The following is a 20,474-nucleotide window of genomic DNA, read 5'->3' as shown; positions in this document are numbered from 1 at the left end:
CAATTATTTTCTTTGTACTTCTAATTGGTTAACTTTTTTTTCATTTCTTCTTGTTTTTCTCGATTAGTTTTAATTTTTTCTTTAGTTTTTCCTCAAAGTCTCTCATTAGATTTTTGAATTCTTTTTTGAGTTTTTCTATAAATCCTCTCTGAACACGGAGCCATTTCATATTACTTCTTGAGGTAGAAACTTTTTTTTTTTTAATTAAAGTGTCCTTCTCTGAAGGTGTACGCCAGTCTTCCCTGTTCCCATAATATTCATTGGGGTTCTTTCTTTTTTGCCAGTTGATTTTTTTAATGGGGGGAGGGGGTGAGGTACCTTTGTATTTCAAGCTTCTCTTCCTTTCTCCACTCTTGACCAGGAGATCCAAACCAAAAGCTCCCCTTCCTCTACCTCCCCATCCCCCGCAAGTGCCCACAACCAAGAGTGCCCCTGCTCTGTTGCTTCTGTACTTACCAGGTGCTAATGGAAAGAAAAATTGTGGTTTCATTCAGAGTTTTTTGTATTCATTTGTATGGAAATATACTTTTTGAGTATTATGTTCAGAATGAAAATTAAAAATAAAAACAACTTGAGTAACATTAAGTGCTTACTGTGTGCCATGTAGATGTGGTGCCAGGACAGGCATGAGATAGTAATAGCTTTACCATATTCTTTTTTTTTTTTTTTTTTTTGCATATGAATAAAAGCAAAGTAGTGGTAGTGACAAATGAATGGTACAATAGACTAAAAAGCAAAATAAACAAATTTGTGCAAAAGGTGACAAATGTTTGTCAACTACATGATTTTCACATATAGATACAGAATAGATTTCTCTTTTTTAAAATAACTAGCTACTTATTCTTTGTGCAAGAGATCATCTGGTAAGGGTAATATGTGCCTGAAAAATGAGAATGTTATTTTGGCAGTGATTTATTGTGCACCTGAGATGGACAAAGTGCTATGCTACTTGCTCAGGAAGTTACTGAGATAATTAACACATGTTCTCTCCTTTCATGGAACTTACATTTAGAACTCAGTACTGGTGGCTGGTTTGGTTTTAGACTGGAAATCTCATTAAAGCTAAATCCCCTGCCCATTCGTCAATTTGAGGAATGCCAAGGAAGTTTTATTCTAGGGCCTATTTTTTTTTTTTTTTTAATTAAAGCTTGTTATTTCCAAAGCATATGCTTTGGTAATTTTTCCAACATTGTCTCTTGCAAAACCATTTGTTCCAAAATTTCCCCACCTTCCTCCCACCCCCTTCTCTAGCTGGAAGATAGTCTAATACATATTAAATAGGTTGAAATATATGTTAGATCCAATATATGTATATAAAAAAATATATATATGTATACACACACACACACATATTTATACAGTTATCTTGTTGCACAAGATAAATCAGATCAAGAAGGAAGAAAAAGAAAAAGTGAGAAAGAAAACAAAATTCAAGCAAACAACCACAGAGAGAGTGAGAATGTTATGTTGGGGTCCACACTCAGTTCCCACGGTTCTCTCTCTGGATGTAGATGGCTCTCTTCATCACAAGACCATTGGAACTGGCTTGAATTATCTCATTATTGAAGAGAGCCATATCCATCAGAATTGATTGTCGTATAGTCTTCTTGTTACCATGTATAATGATCTCCGGGTTCTGCTCATTTCACTTAGCATCAGTTCATGTAAGTCTCTCCAGGCTTCTCTGAAATCACCTTGCTGTCGTTTCTTACAGAGCAATAGTATTCTATAGCATTCATATAGCATAATTGATTCAGCCATTCTCCAAATGGTGGGCATCCACTCAGATTCCAGTTGCTTGCCACTACAAAGAGGGCTGCCACAAACATTTTTGCACATGTGGCTCTCTAGGGTCTATTTGGGAACAGCTGATTCTGAGCAGTCTTTGGGTCCTAGATCAACTGTATTAATTTAGAAATTAAGTTTATTTTCTATATTAAGCTGAGATTTTTCAAAAGAAATTTTTATCTTTTTCTTTTCAGTACACTTATTGGTTAGTTGTAAATGTAAAATGTGTTTTGATTTTTTTTTTTTTTTAGACAGTCTTATCAAACCACAGGCATAGGAGATTGCTTTCGACAGCAGTTGGGGTCACGTCTTGCATGGACATTAACTTCAAATCAGCCTTTACAAACCACTACCTCAAAAGGTCTACCAAATACTGTTTCTCGTAATATGACTAGATTAAGAAGAGATGCAGATACGAGTGGTGAGTAAGGATGCATTGGTGTAATTTTTCTAAATCTGCAATGAATTGCTAAATCATGCTGGTACAAATCACTATTAAATTATAAATGTGGTGACATTAAAAATGGGAAATGGATGAAATGTGTATTTCTCAGAAACTAGTTCTTAGAGTATGAAAATCTCCCAAGTATTGTCTAGAATATAAGGACATAGTATGCCATTTAGAATATCAAAGTTAAAAGAATCTAACCCTGTTTTGAAAAGTTGTTAGCAACTAGAAGAATCCTTCCTTGATCTGCTGTCCTTTATCTGCCCACAAAAGAAAGACTGCTTAAAATCAGAGTAGAGGTCACACCATCCACATCTTAAGAGTCAGCAATCAGACCTTACTGTTTTGCTTTTTTTCTGGATTTGGACATTCAGATCTTTTTCTATTCTCTCAGTCTGAACTCTACTCCCTATTTCTTCTTGGAATACTTGAAATTTAAACTTAGATCTTTGCCTATATGCTCAGACTTGCTTCTGTTTATGCCTTCTTGTTCAGCTTTGACTTCTGAATTCTGAAAGTAACCCACCTATTCAGACTACAAACCTTGCCCATGTCCCGCTTAATTTGGCCTGATATCCTGGATCCTGACCTTGGCTTCAAACTCAGGAACTATGGTAATTGCAAATCCCATTTTTATGCAAACTGCTTCTTGGCTATAGGATCTCTTAGCTTGCACGCTGCTCTGTCCACTGTACTTCTTACTCCAGCTTTCAATCTATCATTTAACCATCTTTAATTAAATGCCTATGTGCAGAGTACTGTGCTAAGTACTTATAGAGATAGAAAGAATAGAAAAGACATGATCCTTGCACATACGAATAAGACAGACACAAACCTATTTGTTTTATATTAAATATTTCAAGGATAAATATGGATATGTTTCAATTAATTGAAATTCCAGCCCTTCAATATTTTTTACATCATTTTCAAGAATGGAAAAAAAAATCAATATTTGATAGGATTTGGGATATGAACCAAGATCTTATTGCATATGCAGCAATTTCCCTTACACCAAATTCTTTGATAAAAAGGTTTATGGAGAAGTGGGTAACATTTTAGTTAGCTTTTAAAGAGCATAGATGAGATTTTAATCCTTGGAGGGTGAAGACCAGAAGTAGGAAAAGGCAGGGAATATACTAGTTTTTTTTATCTTGAGTATAAAGTAAAGGGGAGGAGTCTATGAGAAGTTTGTGTGGAGGAATCTAAGAGAAGTTAGAGACCCTATTGTCTTAGAGCCCTCTATAATCATATGACTGTAGGTCTTTATTGCCTAAATGGTCTTCCCAATGCCAGTGTTTTGCTAAGTTTCCCAACTAGAACAAACAGAACAGAGAAAATGGAGATTTTTTTGCTCTAAATTACTTCAATCCTTGAATTTCAGCTCTGCTTTGAGGACTGTATGATGGAAGGAACACTGGATATTGATTCAAGAAATCTATGTTCTTGAACCAATATAGATTCCACCTATCCCTTTGACTTTGGGCTTGTCTTTCAACTACTCTGGACATTATATTTGTCATCAATCAAAGGAAGTAGTTGGGCTAGATAATTTTAAGTACCAGACCGGTGCTACATTTTATGATGTGCTTTAGGTATAATACTGATGTCTGTATTTCTCTCACTGTTGTTTTGGATAATGAGCAGTGAAGTTCTATTTTTATTTTTTAGTGCTAAATTGAAGTGAGATAGTGTACTCACGCTTTGGAATAGAGAAGAGAGTATTTTTGACAAAGATGATGATTACTAGGTTTTGTTACTTCTTTCTATTTTACATCCAAGCTCCAAGAACTGTTGATTACATCTCTACTTCCCTTCTTCCTAAATGAAATGGCAGGTTAAAATAATTCAGATTTTTATATCTTCTAGATCCTTGTGATGAGATCTGATCTCCTCAATGTCATTCTGACATCACTACCTGCCTATCAGATGTTACAGATTGGCTATCTTGTAGATGTTTAAAAGTTAGAATTTCTCAATCATATCTTTTTAAAAATTTGTTTTGAGGGTATAGTTACTATTTTAATTCATAACCTTGGTGTCATTCTTATCTCTTTATTCTCACTCACCACATAAACAGTAAGTTGCCAAATCTTATGGTTTCTACCTCCATCTCTCTGTGTACCAGTTCCCTTCTTTTCATTCATACAGTCACTACTCTTATGTCCTGTTTCTGGTTCTATTAACTCCTTTATTTTCTTTTGGCAATTATTATAACAGCCTTCTTCCTCAAGTCTTTCTTCAAACTACACTTCATATGGCCACCAAAGTGATTTTTTCTAAAGTGTAGGAACCATTTCAGTAGTCAACTATCTATTGCCCTTACACTTAGTAAATTCCACTTGCTCCTCATTATTTCTAGGATCTAATATGAACTCTTTTGGCCTTTAAAACCCTTCACATCCTTGCCACAAGTTCTAATGAATTTCCTTTTCTAGCCAAAGTGATCTTCTTACTCTTCCTCAAATACAACACTTAATTTCCTATCTCCCATATCTTTATACTTTTTTCTTTGCTGAAAATGAATATTCCTTTTACCTTTATGTCATAAAATTCTGACTTTCCTTCAGAACTCAACATAGACCTTATATCCCACATGAAGCTTTTAATTCCATCAAATTTTAGTTTTTTTTCCCCCAAGTCATTGTGTGTTTGTTTTGTATATACCTATACATACATTTTTTCTCTCTCGCCTAGGGGACTACTTTACTTTTTCATTGTGTATTCCCAGTATCTGACACAGTGTGTAATGCCTTATTAGTGCTTAATAATTAGTTTTTGGAAGGTGCTTATTTTAAGGGTCTTTTAATTTGTGCTTGTTATAAAAAACAGATGTTTCATGGAATTTTTCTTTCCTGAAGTGATTTTTAAACTAAAAAATTAGAATGCTAGATTAAATGACTTTTTAATTTTTTGTGATATTTCTTTTTAGCCACTTTGGATATTTTCTTTCAAATTTATTACCTTTTTTAAATCAAATGAGAATATTTGCCAATATCTTAAGGTTACATGGATACATTTCTCTCATTCTAGTCTCATGTGTCTTGTTAGATGCATAAGAGTTTTAGGTTATTTTCCCTTACTAGAATTGATATTTCTATCATTTCTTTAATGTTTTTTTTTCTTTCAAATTATTATTATTTTTTTTTGAAAAGGAAAGGAATAAACATTTATTAAGCTTTAATATATGTCAGGTACTGTTCCAAGAGTTTTTTACAGATAGTTTCTAACATAGTGATATCATTTTGACTCTCTTTGAAAACAAAGGACAATATATATATACATGCATCTATCTATTATATGTGTGTACATATATGTTTATTTGTCTTAGTCTATACTATTTGTGTGTATATACACATATATGTATATATATATGTATGTGTGTGTGTGTGTGTGTGTGTATGGAAAAAGCTAGATGATACAGTAAGTAGAATACTGGGTCGGGAGTCAAGAAGACCTGAGTTCAAATGTGAATTCAGATTTTTAGCAGTTATGTAACCCTGATCAAGCCATTTAACTTCTGCCTGCATTGGTTTCCTAAACTAGTATTATATAATAATGAGATTAAAAATAGTATCTATCTTACAGGATTATTGTGAGGATCAAATGAAAGAATGTCTGTAAAAAGCTCTTGGAATAGTACCTGACATATATTAAAGTTTCTTTCAAATTATTTTTGCTATAAGCTTGTTCTACTGTTTTCCTTCTGTTCCAGAGTTCTAATTTTTTAAAAAAATTAATTGATTTTATTCATTCATTCATTTATTCACTTTTTTATAAATATTAACTTTTTTCATTGCTATCTCCTTCATTGAACAATTTAAAAAAACCCTGAAAAGTAAGATCCTCTTTACATATCAACAATATAGTCAAATAAGCTCCCCACTCATCTTATCCAAAAAGATTTATCTTATTCTGCATTTTAAATTCATCACTTCTCTGGCAGGACTTTCGTGGCATGTTTCTTCTTCAGCCCTCTAGACTCATGATTTATTTATTGATAAGAACTGTAGACTTTTTGGTTATCTTACACTTGGTATATGTTTCTTAGAATTATTGTGTCTTAGCAAAGGAAGAGGTTTCAGAAGGTATACAGTTCAGCCTATTCCTGAATAAGAATCTATTCTATAACAACTTGTTAGTTGTTCTTGTACTTCTTACTTTTGTAAGACTTCTGGTGATGGGGACCCCAGGCAGTTCTTAAGAAGATTTTCTTTATATCAAGCTTAAATTTTTGTCCTTGCAATTCTGTATGGTATCTATTTTACTAATAAGATTCCTAAATTTTAACACAAAAACATCTAACCCAAGGAAAATTCAATTTCACTATTGTGTCCAGAGTTTGACCCAATGCTCACTCTTAATGCAGTCTTAAGAGCACATGCTGTATCACATTGTTTACTATTGACATCTTTAAAATTTGAAGGACGTCATCTTAAAAAAAAAGTTTTATTGGTGCTTTTTGCTTTTTATGGCATCCACATTTTCAGCTGCATATTACCTACACCAATATAGCTCTCCTTTGCAACAAAGAAAAATAGTTAATATTTACAGACATAGTGACTATACCTATGTAACATTCTAAAACTGTAGTTCCCTAAGAGGAAAGCAAGTTTATCTTCTCTTCTCCAGGACTTACTTATTGACTCCAAGAAACATGAGGGACCAAATCATTGTATTGAATCTGAGTTCAGCTGCTCTTTTTTTCTTCTTTTTTTATTGTAATGATTGTTGATACTGTTCTTTGTTTTGCCTTGTTGATACTATTCTCTTTGTTTTGCCTTCTTTAAGTTTGTAAATTCTTGTTTTTCTGAATTCCTTATTTTTGCTTTTATTTATATTGCAGTGATATTCCATTATGTCACAAGTTGGTTTTTCTTCTGTTGATGGAAACCTACTTTTTTTCAGATTTCTAGTAACCACCGAAATGCTGTGACAGATATTTTTGTGTTTATGAAACTGTATCCAAAAAAGTTTTAAAAGTCCTTCTTTCCTTCCTCTATCCTCATATATATATTTTTTGAAATTATATTGATAGAATATACACTTTCTTCTCCCTCCCCCCATCCCTCCCCCCCCCCCCCCCCCACTCCCGTTAAATTTAAAAAGGTCTTTAGGAAAAGTTTCCCTGATCTTCCTTGGAAACTCCTCTGTTTCTAGGATTTTCTTCTTGCATAAAGTTCATTTTCATTAACCCTATTTCTTCTTCTTTTTTTTTTTTCATTTAAGGCTATTTTCTTTTCTTTTTTATAAACTATATGGATAGTAGTATCTTGCCTGATATAATTTAAAATTTGATTTTTTTTTCTTAAAATGAAGTGATCCTGCTTTTAAATATAATGTAACATTGTTCTGTTTTAGGTGCTATAGAAATAACCGAAGCAGCCCTTGTAAGAGATATTTTATACGTCTTCCAGGGAATAGATGGCAAGTACATCAAAATGAGCAATTCTGAAAATTGCTATAAAGTTGAAGGAAAGGTATAGTTATATATTGCAATATCCTAAAAGGAAACACGTGGGAGCCTGGCTTTGGGGTTGTCTAGGGAGACTAAAAAAAAAATGACTTAGAGAAATTGATGTGATAGTGCCCATGCTCATAGTAGCTTTACTCCATTACCCTTTCTTGATGTGGGATTGGGAAACCTGATTTTAGAAATTTACCTGCTTTTGTTTTTGACAATTCAATACAATTTTCAATGCTGATTTGACAACAATGACAAGTTTGAAGTATCTTTTGTTTAAATGAATACTTAGTCTCCTATTTTACTTCTCACTAGTGCAGCTCTACCTTTCAACTCTCAGTGCCAATGCCACAAAGTTGACTTATATTGTTTCTTTTGTCAGTGTCTTTGTCACTGACTTAAAATTATGTTTGAGGCATGAATAGAATTGGTTTATATTTTTCAATAAATAAAAAAGAAAGGAAAATATCATATATCAGCGCAGTTTTTCATCCTTTCCTTTAACCATGGGTAACAAAGCTAAATGGATTTGGGGTCAGGTAGAAATAAGTAGATATATTGGGTACTGATAGCCAACTCCTTAAGGAGATGACTGAAGAATGGTTTGACATTAGTTATAGAATTATAGAGAATTCATTCAACAAATATTTATTGAATAGGAACAAAAAGGGGAAAATGTATAATATATAATCTTTTGCAATATTGCTTTGAGAATGAAATATTTTGAAGCTTTCCTATGGAGTTATTTTCATCATTGTCTTTAAACTATATATCTCATTTTGCATCCAGTGATACATTTATACATTTTTAAAGATTCATTCTCTAATTTTAGTTTTTACCTGTTGAAGCAATTTATTCCTCCTTTAGATTGCCATTAAAAATTATTAGTATTAATGTTTAGGAAAAATAATTTTTAAAATTCTAATTTTTAAATGTAGATTTTTATTTGTTAACTACTATTATGTTGAATTTTTAGGCAAACCTAACCAGATCTTTGAGAGATACGACAATAAGACTTGCTGAGTTAGGATGGCTGCATAATAAAATCAGAAAATACACTGACCAGAGGAGTTTAGACCGAGCATTTGGACTTGTAGGTCAGGTATGTTTATTACAAATTTTGAGTTTCTTTTATTTTGAGAAGTTCTTTTTTCCCCTCCCATATATCCAGTATGAAGAGGAAAAGATGTAAATTTGATTCAAAATGAGTAATTCTTTAAAAAAGTATTTTTGATACAGTAGGCAAAATGAAATACAGGGTCACATGTGTAGATTTTGCTTCGATTAAATATCAGTATCATGGATTAAAAAAAAACCCAATAAGCTGAATCTAGTCTATTCATTCTGAGTCTTAAGTGAGTATTTTGATTTATACACATATTAAGCAAAAAAAAAAAAATGACATTCAAGACTCAAAAAACTGAAGTCAGCAAACTGTAGTAGATATGGAAGGGAGGAAACAAGGATTTTTTTTAAAGTACCTGCTATGTGCCAGGCACTAGGCTAAGCTTTTCTATAAATTATCTCATTTGATCCTCATAAAAAACCCTATGAGGCTGATGCTATTATCATTTGCAGTTGAGAAAACTGAGGTAGATAGAAATTAAGTTAATTACCTATAGTCACACAGCTCTTGTGTCCAAGACTATATTTGAATTCAGATCTTTCTGACTAGTTCCAGCACTCTATATTCACTGTCATCTAGAAAAATATAAGAATGAGACTAGAATATTCTCTGTCCTTTATAATCTAATTGTAGGAAAAGTGAGAGAGTAAGCTATATACACAGTTAAGTATGATCAATGGTGGAATGTTACAGGATTCAAGAAAAGATAAGTGCTCTAGGAAGCAAAATTTAAGAAGCAAAAATCAATTGAATTTTAGAATTGGAAGGGACCTTAGAAATTATCTAGTCCAACTTTTTAATTTTTCAGATGAAGAAACTGAGGCCGTAAAATGTGAAATAGAAAAGAAGTCTAAATTTGTCTTTCAAGTATTATATATTTATTTAATACGTTATGGTACATAGTAGCTACTCATATTTGTAAATGGAAAACTAAACAGATAAGGAATTTTTTTTAGGATAATTCACTAATTAGTTTAGTCAGTAGTTTTATTTTTAAATTGCTGTTTATTCATTGAAATATCCTCAAATAAAAAAGAATCTAAGTAGTATAGATGAGTTGTTTTGCTACTAATTAGTAGTGTGATTATATATTTTATTTAATCTTCTTGGAATTAATTTTCCTCAATTTGTATTAGATAATGTTGGGTCTTTGCTAACTCTAATATTCTATGATTTTTTGATTCTTTGAGTTTCTGTTACTACTTGCAATAGGAATATTGCATTGTACTGATAATTTCAGTGTAAATTCTTCAAGTTTATGTCTTCCTAATTCAGCCCTTTTTTTTTTTTTTTTTTTTTAAGGTCACATGTATTTGAACTATGTGTTAGATACAAAGCAGGTGAAAAAGTGATAGCATGGTGAAAAAAATTATGTAGACCAATGTGAAAGATTTTTTTTTTATTACAGCTTTCAGAATATTTTCACATGACCTAAATTTTGATTCTCTCATCAATTCTGTGTATCTATGTACTTCTGCAAATAAGGAAAAGAGCTTTTACATTTTTTGCTGCTTTAAATAATTTTTTTGTAATACCTGATCACTAAAAAGGAAATTGCATAATATAATGGAGAAATCCACTTGCTTTATTACCCAGTAACCTTGATTTTTTTCATATTATTTGAAAAGAATATGTTTCTTAAAAATTCATTTTATATTGTGTGGCCTAATTGAGCCAAGACCGTAGAAATTATTTTTTGTTTTTCTAGAGAACTTTTCTCAAATTCATTTAGTGATGTATTTTTTAAATGTGTGTGTGTGTGTGTGTGTGTGTGTGTGTGTGTGTGTGTGTGTGTGAATAATGCCTGGCATATTACTGAATAATATTCTTTACTCTGAGTCCTACTCTAATTTAACTTCATGGCCTGGCATTGACTCTGGATTCTAGAAAGCTATGGCCCCAGAACTCAGGTCTGGCCAATCTTCCCAAGCTAGAAGGACTATAAATATTGATCCAGAAATAGGGTGGTTTTTATTGGAGGACCTGGGAAAAGCTGCTTGCCAGAGTTTTGGCCATCAGTAAATGAATCTTTGAGGGATATAGAGGCAGAGACTAATAGTCTTGAGGAGATTATGGTTGTGCCACTGACAGATTGTGATAGGCTGTTATTCTAGTTTATTGAAAACATTGGAGCACTGTAAGCATATTTCCATTGGATTATAGTGACCATATTTCACATAATTATAACTTTGACAATACAAATTCAAGTATATGCAATCACTTCATAGGATTCATTATTTGCATTAAATTTCCCCCCCAATTGGAATGTGAATTTATTAAAAGAAGAATTGACTTTTCTATTTATATTCCTAGTGCTTTGCATATACTAAGTATTTAATAAATGTGTTTTCATTCATTCATCTGACTATAATCTACTCCAGATTTAAAATACATTATTTAACTATATAAAAAGTCAAAAAATATGCTAAAAAATATAAGGGTTCTTATTTGACAAACGTATAAATAGTTTGAATGGAAGTCTTGATCTACATCTTATTGGAAGTGAACAATTCTTTTAACATATATGAGTAATAAGTGCCTTCTAGTCATTAAAGATAGCCAGTACAAAAATTGGTGAAAGAGTACCTTGTGTAAAGAATAGCAAGAAGTCCAGTTTTTTTTTTTTTTTTTTTTTTTATTTTGTTTTGTTTTGGTTTTTTTGCTGGAATGTAGAGTAGGGTTAGGAATGTATTATGGGACTGGAAAGATATGTTGAAGCTCGGTTGTGAAGAATTTAAAACAATTTTTATTTGGTTCTAGAGGGACTAGAGAATTAAATAGAATTTATTTAGTAGGAGAGTGGTATGTTCACTTCTGCATTTAAAGAAAACTCTTTTATATATATATGTATGTATGTATGTCTAGGTAGAGGTTATAGGAACCTAGACCAGATGATAACATTGTCTTGTGTGCTTCCTTCTAAGATAGTTGAACATTAACTTAGCTGGCTTCAAGTAAATTTTAGAAAGGGGAATTTATTAAGGTAATTTACTAAGTAAAATTGGTACAAAATATATATATATATATATGTATGTATGTCTAGGTAGAGGTTATAGGAACCTAGACCAGATGATAACAACATTGTCTTGTGTGCTTCCTTCTAAGATAGTTGAACATTAACTTAGCTGGCTTCAAGTAAATTTTAGAAAGGGGAATTTATTAAGGTAATTTACTAAGTAAAATTGGTGCAAAATATTCTTCCCAAAGATCTGTGACTCTTACAAGAATAGAGTCCAGGGGATAAAGGACTCAGCTTACAAGCATAGGTAGTAAAGGAGCAACTCACAGATCTTAGTTGCTTGGCTATCCCTTTCTCATGTTCAAGAAGTTCACCTTGAGCATGGTGAATCTTGTGTTCAATTTTGCCTTGATTCATAATGTAGACAGTGCCAACAGCTTGTGCTGTCCTAGGGATACTGCTAGGACACTGATGGGAAGATGGGAAATCCAACATTTTCCAGACCTTTGAAAGAGAAAGGGTGGAGAGAAGAGGAAGAATTAAAAAAATCCTACTTGGAGGTAGAGTTGACAGAAGAATGATTTTATGGTTTATCTTTTTAGAAAATAATTTTGAAATTTAATTTTTATTTTCAGTTTCAAATTTTCTTCCTCTATTCCTTTTCCTGCCCATTAAGATATTGCCCATTATACATAAAGTCATTTAAAACAAATTTGTGCATTGGTGATATTCCAAAATAAAAAGTAAGGAAAATAAAAATAATTTGCTTCAATCAACCCTCTGAGTCCATTCATTATCTATTTGGAAGTAAATAGATGAGTTATAACACATCTTAATGAACATTTAAATCAAAGTGAAACCCATTCATTAAAAAGTTGGATATAATTTAAGAATGAGTTAAGATGAAAAACAGAAGTTTCTTCAAAGACTTCTACATAATTAAATATGTAATTAATATGCTGGTCTGCTTTAAAAATTTATCTTACAAATAGACTTATTGAACTTTTTTTTTTTCTATACAGAGCTTTTGTGCTGCCTTACATCAAGAACTTAAAGAATATTATAGACTACTCTCTGTTTTACACTCTCAGGTAAAATGACATTTATATTTTTATTTAATTTCTACTCTTTAGTGTTTCAAATGTGTAATAAGTCTAGCTTGGTTGAATATTTTAAATTAGATTTTTATATCAGTCTGTTTTAAATGTAAAAATCTTGTTGATAAAGTTTTTTTACTGTAACATGGAGAAAACGTTTAGTTTTGGCAAATCCTATACCTGAGAGAGAAATTCCATTTTAGGAACACATTTAGGAAATCCTATGACATAATTAAGGTTTCCCATTTTGCTATGCTAATGGATTTTTGTGTAGTACTTTCCCAAACTATCATTTTGTCTTTTTTCTTTCTTTAAAAATGTAGCTTTTGCTTTACTATTACCTATAGTTTTTATATTCCTTTCCCTTTCCAGAGAACCATTCTTTTTAACAGTGTATACAGAAGTGAACAAAAAAAGTTCAGTAAAACTTACCAACCTATCAAAAACATTTTAAATTATTTTGTAAAATTAAAAGAATTGATTTTATAAAATCAATTTAAATAAAACTAGAAATTATATAACACATTAGTTAATTTTTATGAAATAATAGTTCTTATTTTTTTATCCTTTTTTATTCCCCAGCTTCAGCTAGAGGATGATCAAGGTGTAAATTTGGGACTTGAAAGCAGCTTAACACTTCGTCGTCTCCTAGTCTGGACATATGATCCTAAAATAAGGTTGAAGACTCTTGCTGCTCTGGTCGATCACTGTCAAGGTCTTTTTTCATTTCTTAGAACGTATTCTTTTCATACTTGCATCAGTGGAAGAGGTTTCCTTGGAATTAGATTCTTGAACAGATTAAATTACAGATTCAGAACCAAAAAAACCAGTTCTCATAGATTCGAGCAGAATTAGCTCAGAGAATCTTTTTAGTATTGCATAAGGGAAAATAGAATCCAATTTGAAAGGATTATAGTCTTATCTTTTCCAGTTTGAATAATCCTAATTTTTCTATTTTTCCCTGTTGTTCTCCCTGACATTCTTTTATTTTAGATCTGTTTTAAACCTCCTTCATGCTTTCCCTGTAACTTTTAAGTTCTCTTCAAAGCACTGTTGTAAGGAATATAAAGAATTTGCCCTCAAGGAGCTTGTCTAGGTCCAAACAATCTTGAGTTCTTATGGTATCTGATAAGTATAGAGTATGGTAAGAAAGATTTTTTTTTTTTGGTCCTTTTGTTGATATAAAGCTTTATAGATATTATAACTATACATGTAAACATAGACTGTAGTATAGTAGAATATGCTAAGGAATTCTTGGTTGTCAACAAATGAAAAATTATATTATAAAAGCATTTATTATCAAGTAATAATCTGCCCATCATGTGCAAGATATTTATCTGTGCTTGAGTCAAATTTATTTATTAAAAAATTTTAGTACTTTGGACTGGTGATTTTATTGTCATGGGAATTCCTTCCATACCTTTTCATTTTGTATCATTTTTGTTGTAAAATAATTTTAGAATTTTGAATTGGTGATTTTATTGTCTATAATGCCTCTGCATCTCTTCCTTTTTTATGATTTTTGTTGCACAAGAATTATTCTTTCCATTAGTTCCTTATAGAGAATCTTCCCTAATTTACTGAAGGTTTTCCTTTTATACTTTGAAAATATAAGAAATTCTGTTGTTACCACTTGGTTATTTGTCTCTTAGCTTTCATTTTCATTCCCCCTTTGGTAATACTTATGATTGATAATATCTTTTATGTGACTTCTTACATGCAAGTCATTGGTTACATTCTGTAGTCTGTTTTATGGCCAGTATTGCCTCTTGAGTTATTTGTTATTTTTAGTCTTCTGAGACTGTACTATTCTAGATTCCTCAGTAAAATAGAATAGTTTCAAGAGAATATTGATATTAAAGAGATTTGTGATAATAAGCAATTTGGAATCATTAAATGTATTGTGCCATTTTCTAAATGTTCTCCAATCTGATCTGGTTTTCCTATTCAATTTAGGACCTAAATTCTTTTCCTCTGTTTGAAGTACCTGTCTTAAGATTTTTCTGTGGATGGATATTGTGAGAAGCTGACTATTCAGTTGCATTTCTTAGTATATATCTTAGGACTTTTTTATTGGCTTTATTTTTTCAGCATGGATGGAAAAGATTAGTCTCTATTTCATTATTACTGATTTCATTTAGGCAGCTCTGTAATGATCCTAGTGCTCAATGCAATTATTGTCTTTGAAGAGTAACATTTGAAGAATTTTGCTATCAGTGGGGAATCCTTTTACTTGGACTTTTTGTAGGATAGCTAATAATATAGAAACAGAGACGTAATCTTTATGGAATCTTCTTTGAAAGAATGTATTTAGCTCACTCATATTTTCACTAAGGAAATCACCTCTTGTTCTTTTTCTTGTTTTTTTATTAGTTATCTTCTGTCTTTTTTATGAAGTGATGCTCCTAATGCTGGAGTATGCCATTATTACTGTTTAATGTTTTATGGATACATTTGAACTTTTAAATATTGCTCTTGCTTGCCTGTATTTCTCTCTTGGTTTGCACTTTAGTGGATTTCTGGACTTTTTTCAGCCTCTATATTTTGGTGGCTATTTCACTTTGGTTAAATAACTCTAAGAAATAACAAAAGTCAGAATAAGTCTCTATTTTGTTGATTTCCTCCATTTTTCTGCTTGTTTACCTGCTTGTTTAACAAGGATAGGTTAAAGCAGCTTCACATATTACCATTTTTTCATCTTTAGTAAGAGCCTGATAAAACCAACTGTTGCATGAGTAGTGTGATGGAGCCCATTAATAGGCACTGTATTTCAACTTAGGTGATATAGGGAAGCCCATTCTTTAAACATTTATGATGTATAGATATATCTTTAGAATAATTTATAAACATTTTGGCCTTTTTGATTTCTTTATCTTGAAATAGTTGCAATAAACTTCAGTTAATAACACTAGAATGTAAACTACTTGAGAAGGACTTTTATTTTGTCCATATCCTGAGCACTTAGCACAGTGCCTGGCACATAGTCATTCAATACATGTCTGTATATTGAATATACCTAAAAAGAATCATTGCAGTTTCATAGTTTTAATACCTTCAAGTATATAGTATTCTTGAATCTTAATTTCTGTTTTAGTAGAAAAGTGGGCAAATTAATATAAACTTTTATTCTTTTCCCCCTCCCTTTTCCCTTGTTCATAATATAATCTGAAGATAATTAATAAAAATTTTAAAAATAATTAGAATTGAACTCATCAGAAATAATTAGAGGAAACATTGCCTCATTAATTGTTTCATTATTAAATTTGGTTTTTGTAAAGTTTCATTGAAGAATAGGGTAATATTTACTGATTTTATAACTTAAATACAACTAGAATAAACAAAAGAATAAACGTTCTTGGGATTGATCACATAAAGTTCTAAAAACTCCTATTTCAAGTTACAAATGTGGATATTTCTTATTTTTTATTTGGAAAATATCTTTTTTACTTCAAAAGCATACATTAATTATAATTTTTTCATTTAATAAACATTTTGAATATTGTTTTTCTTGACTGAATTGTGTTTTCACAATTGTTTTAATTCTAAATTTTTCTTTATCAGAATATCTCAATCCATGAAGATTTTACTATATGTTGAACATTGACTTCTGCTTTTAAGTGAGATATTTTAAAGCGTTATAAGAACCCTTAAATAACTATAAATATAAGGTACTCTTAAATACCTATAATACATTCCTTCCTTTCTCCCTCTCTCCTTCCCTTCCTTCCTTTTTCTTACCTTCCTTAATTCCCTTCTTCCTTCCCTTTCCCCATCTTGCCTAGGCTGGAACTGAAATGACTAATCTCAAGTTGCAAAGCAATTTTTGACCCCTTTTGTTTCTGACCTGGGTTGTTTTGCCCTCCTCCTCAGGTTAATTTGGTGGTCCTTTGCTCCTGAGAGCTAATATATTAATACTAAGCTTCATGTGACCACCCAATTAGCATAGTCCACCAGCTCAGAACTCCTTAGCTCAAGAAATCTGCCACACTTATCCTTCCCTGGTAACTGGGCCCACAGATCAAGCCCATTTTCATAGAATCCTTAGCCTCTCTCCATCATGAACTGTCCTTAGTCATAACTCAGCTACTTTTTTCTTCTGCCTGGAATGCCTTCTCTTATGATCTGGCATTACCTAAGACACAATTCAAGAAAAAGAGTATTGTTTCTAGAGTAGGAATTCAAATCCTGCCACTAATAATTCATGACATTTGACAAGTTAATTATTTTCATTGGGTGTTAGTTATATCATTTGTAAAATGAAGACATAGGGCTAGTTGGCCTTTTTTTTTTTTTCTCTTGTTTTGTGATCCTATAATCCTTGAAAACTTCTAGTTACCTTAGAAGACTTCTTCCTTTACTTGGAATTTCTTAGGACTTTATGACTTTTCCACATAGTATTTCACACAGCTTATCTTTTGTTCTAGAACTGTTTTTTAAATTATTATTTTTTTTTTCTTAACTGAATTGTAACTCTGAAAGGCAAGGTCTATGTTTTTGGGTTTTGGGTTTTTTTTTTTTTTTTTTTTTTTGCATTTTTTTATTCCTTAGGACAGTATTGTTTAATCCAATGCTTGTTTATTAATAAATAATTTTTGAAAGAGTGAATGAATGAAATTTAGTAGATTTGATTATATGGAATTGGAAAATTTTTTTTAAAGCAACAGGAAAAATCTATTTACTAACATGGCAAAAGAAAAAAATCCTTAATAAAACAAAAGATTCTGTTGAAATAGTTTCATGTTTTTAAAAATGCCTACAACTTTTAGTGTTAATGAAAACTATTTATTTCTTTTTTGCTTGGTGGATTTTTTTTTTTTTTTTTTTTGTAGTTGCTTTATGGCTAACACTATGATTTGTAAGTATGAAGTTTCAGTTTGAAATATCAGTTTGAAAGAAACCAATGTTCTTTATATGTAAAAATAGGATTATGTTAATATCGATGTTCAAAATGAAAATTAGTCCTTTGAGAAATATTCCTTTTTTCCATCATTTTAATTTCAGTTTAACTCACCAGACATATTAAAAGGTAAATTTTTTTGTATGAATTGGAAAAAAAAAAAAAGACACATTTAAAGATGAGTATGGTACATTTTCATTTTTTCTGTGGCATCTAATGGCTTTAAGAATTTTTTAAAAAAATTTTATTTTTCTGATCAAAGATTTTGAAATTCTTTTTAAAGTAAATGTTAAATAGATTTGTCATGTTTTTTTTTTTTCATATTTGAGACAAAGCAAACACTGAATTTGATGTTTTTATTTTGAAAAATTAAAATTAAGCTATTGACCACATTAGAAGCAATGAAAAATATAAATAGATATTTGTCCTACTAAGAAAGTCTACAAATCTTGTAATTTTGTTTATATTTCAAGTAGAACTTAAAACAGTTTAAAAATTACATATAAAATTCTTAAATATTCCTTAGGTAGAAAACAAACTTAAACATTCAGATTAGTGGTTTCTTATAAAAAGTAGTAATAATCCAAATTTTAATTATTATTAATTTGAATTTTCCTTAAAAAAATAAAGTTATTGTCATACTGTTAGCATGGGTAGACATTATTTGTAATGCTACTTATGCTGGGGGAAATTTGAAATTTCAAAATCTTAATGCCATCTTGAATATCTTTACTTTAAATATTTATTAACAACTTTACTTATTGTCATACTGTTAGCATGGGTAGACATTATTTGTAATGCTACTTATGCTGGGGGAAATTTGAAATTTCAAAATCTTAATGCCATCTTGAATATCTTTATTTTAAATATTTATTAATAACTTTACTTTTGTAGTGTTCTCTATTTTAAAAGCGTTGAGCTTTAGTGATCAAATGCAGCCAGTCTCTTTAGGAGGAATTTACTATTTGGGAGTAATTCAAGGCAATAAACTTTTTGTCCAAAAATAGCTTAAGCAATATTGAAAAATTATTTATAATTCATTTATGAAAATTGAAAGAGAGGCCTAATTAGTTAATAACTTTTATCAGAATTGAGACTATCATTAGGTAATCTTTCTTCTATTTAATTAGTTATTATTTACTTTCTAGCTCATATGTTAAAATTGGTCATTATTGATCTTTGAAACTTAATTTTTTTTTTCCCCCAGGAAGGAAGGGTGGTGAACTAGCATCAGCAGTCCATGCCTATACTAAAACAGGAGATCCATATATGAGATCCTTAGTACAACATATTCTCAGTTTGGTGTCACATCCTGTTTTGAATTTTCTTTACCGTTGGATATATGATGGAGAGCTGGAAGATACATACCATGAAGTAAGTAATGAGTGATATGATATTTTTAGGTATTTAAAACCTGGGAGGTAATTAGGTTTTTCACCATCATTGATAATTTTTATTGTTATGTTTCCTTTCATGTCACTTTACATTTTAATAGGGCTTCATATTTTTAAAAATGCTTTCCTATATTATCTCATATTCATACATCTTTGAGATTATTAGAGCTTAGATATTCTCTTAGTTTTTATTAATGTAGAAATCAAAGTGCACAAGAGGTAAGTTATTTACCTAGGATTACATAAGTATTTTGTAAATAAAGTCTAATAAGTCTAAAAAGTGTTTTCTATTCAGGTGATTTTGAAGAAATTTGGGTCAGTAAAGGTCCCTATTATATCTGATTTGAGAAAGTTGAAATCAGAAATTTATATTTGAAATTGTCTGAGTATCAGGTTACTTAAAATTGTCTGAATTTTGGTTTCTTCATCCTTAAAAGCAATACCAATTAGATGCTTCATGTATGACAACATGTTTATGGATTAATTTCAGAAATTTGCCTTGTACTGCAAGGGGTATTTTGACAGGAACATGGGATTAGGATTAAGGACACTAAGGTCCTTCTCTTTTTTTCCTTTATCACTAAATACTGCTTTATTGCATTTTTAAGAATTTATTTGGATAAATTGTTGAATAATAATATCCAGTATTTAAAAATATTGGATAGCCAGGATTATTGAAAAGAATAATTAAAATGAAGGAAGAGCTTAATGAACCTAATTTTGTTAGTTTTTTTAGTAGAGGCTTGAGATGATGGGTTGATATGAAAGTACGTCATAAATACTGAATTCTTTCTTAGGAACTTCCAAACATAGTATAAAATAATAAAATCTTACTTAAAAATAATAGCATAGATAAATTATACTTGGCATTAGGTTTATTCTGATTTATAAAATCCTATGTGGTTATAACTGATGTTTGGTCTCTTTTTAAGTCAGGAGAACATGGATAACATTCTTTGTATCTTTGTATGAGAGACTATTTCTTTGAGTAGCTTTTGTTCTAATTATATATCAATCAGTGGAATTATTCTGTATTTGGTATAACTGTTCTGGAATGACTGTACATCCAACCCTATAAAAATAGGACTCTGAAAGGAAGTGGCGTCTTAGATCATGAGGAAGATCTGAGGTCCACTTTATTAGGTTGGATCATGGACCTGTTAATAAAGTGTCATTGACTTAGACCTCTGCCTCAGTCTCTCTTATTATAGATGGGATAATTATAATCCTGACACATTTTTGCTTCCCAAAATGTCAAACAGTTATGGACTCTCTTATGGCTTATGTTTTTTCAATTATAGACT

The 20,474-nt window shown here is 30.8% G+C and overlaps 1 protein-coding gene across 1 annotated transcript in view; it reads left to right on the top strand.

Annotated features, from left to right (window-relative positions):
• TUBGCP3 (tubulin gamma complex associated protein 3) overlaps positions 1-20,474 on the top strand; it is a 155,724-nt gene that overhangs the window by 67,971 nt on the left and 67,279 nt on the right. The window contains exons 6-11 of the mRNA XM_051984219.1: positions 2,040-2,209; positions 7,595-7,713; positions 8,674-8,799; positions 12,805-12,873; positions 13,462-13,594; positions 18,984-19,150. Coding sequence (XP_051840179.1) covers positions 2,040-2,209; positions 7,595-7,713; positions 8,674-8,799; positions 12,805-12,873; positions 13,462-13,594; positions 18,984-19,150 — 784 coding nt within the window. The remainder of the gene's footprint in view (positions 1-2,039; positions 2,210-7,594; positions 7,714-8,673; positions 8,800-12,804; positions 12,874-13,461; positions 13,595-18,983; positions 19,151-20,474) is intronic.

This window comes from Antechinus flavipes, chromosome 3 (genome assembly GCF_016432865.1).
Source record: "Antechinus flavipes isolate AdamAnt ecotype Samford, QLD, Australia chromosome 3, AdamAnt_v2, whole genome shotgun sequence".
Classification (NCBI taxonomy): domain Eukaryota; kingdom Metazoa; phylum Chordata; class Mammalia; order Dasyuromorphia; family Dasyuridae; genus Antechinus; species Antechinus flavipes.
This window is presented reverse-complemented; position numbering and strand designations above follow the sequence as displayed.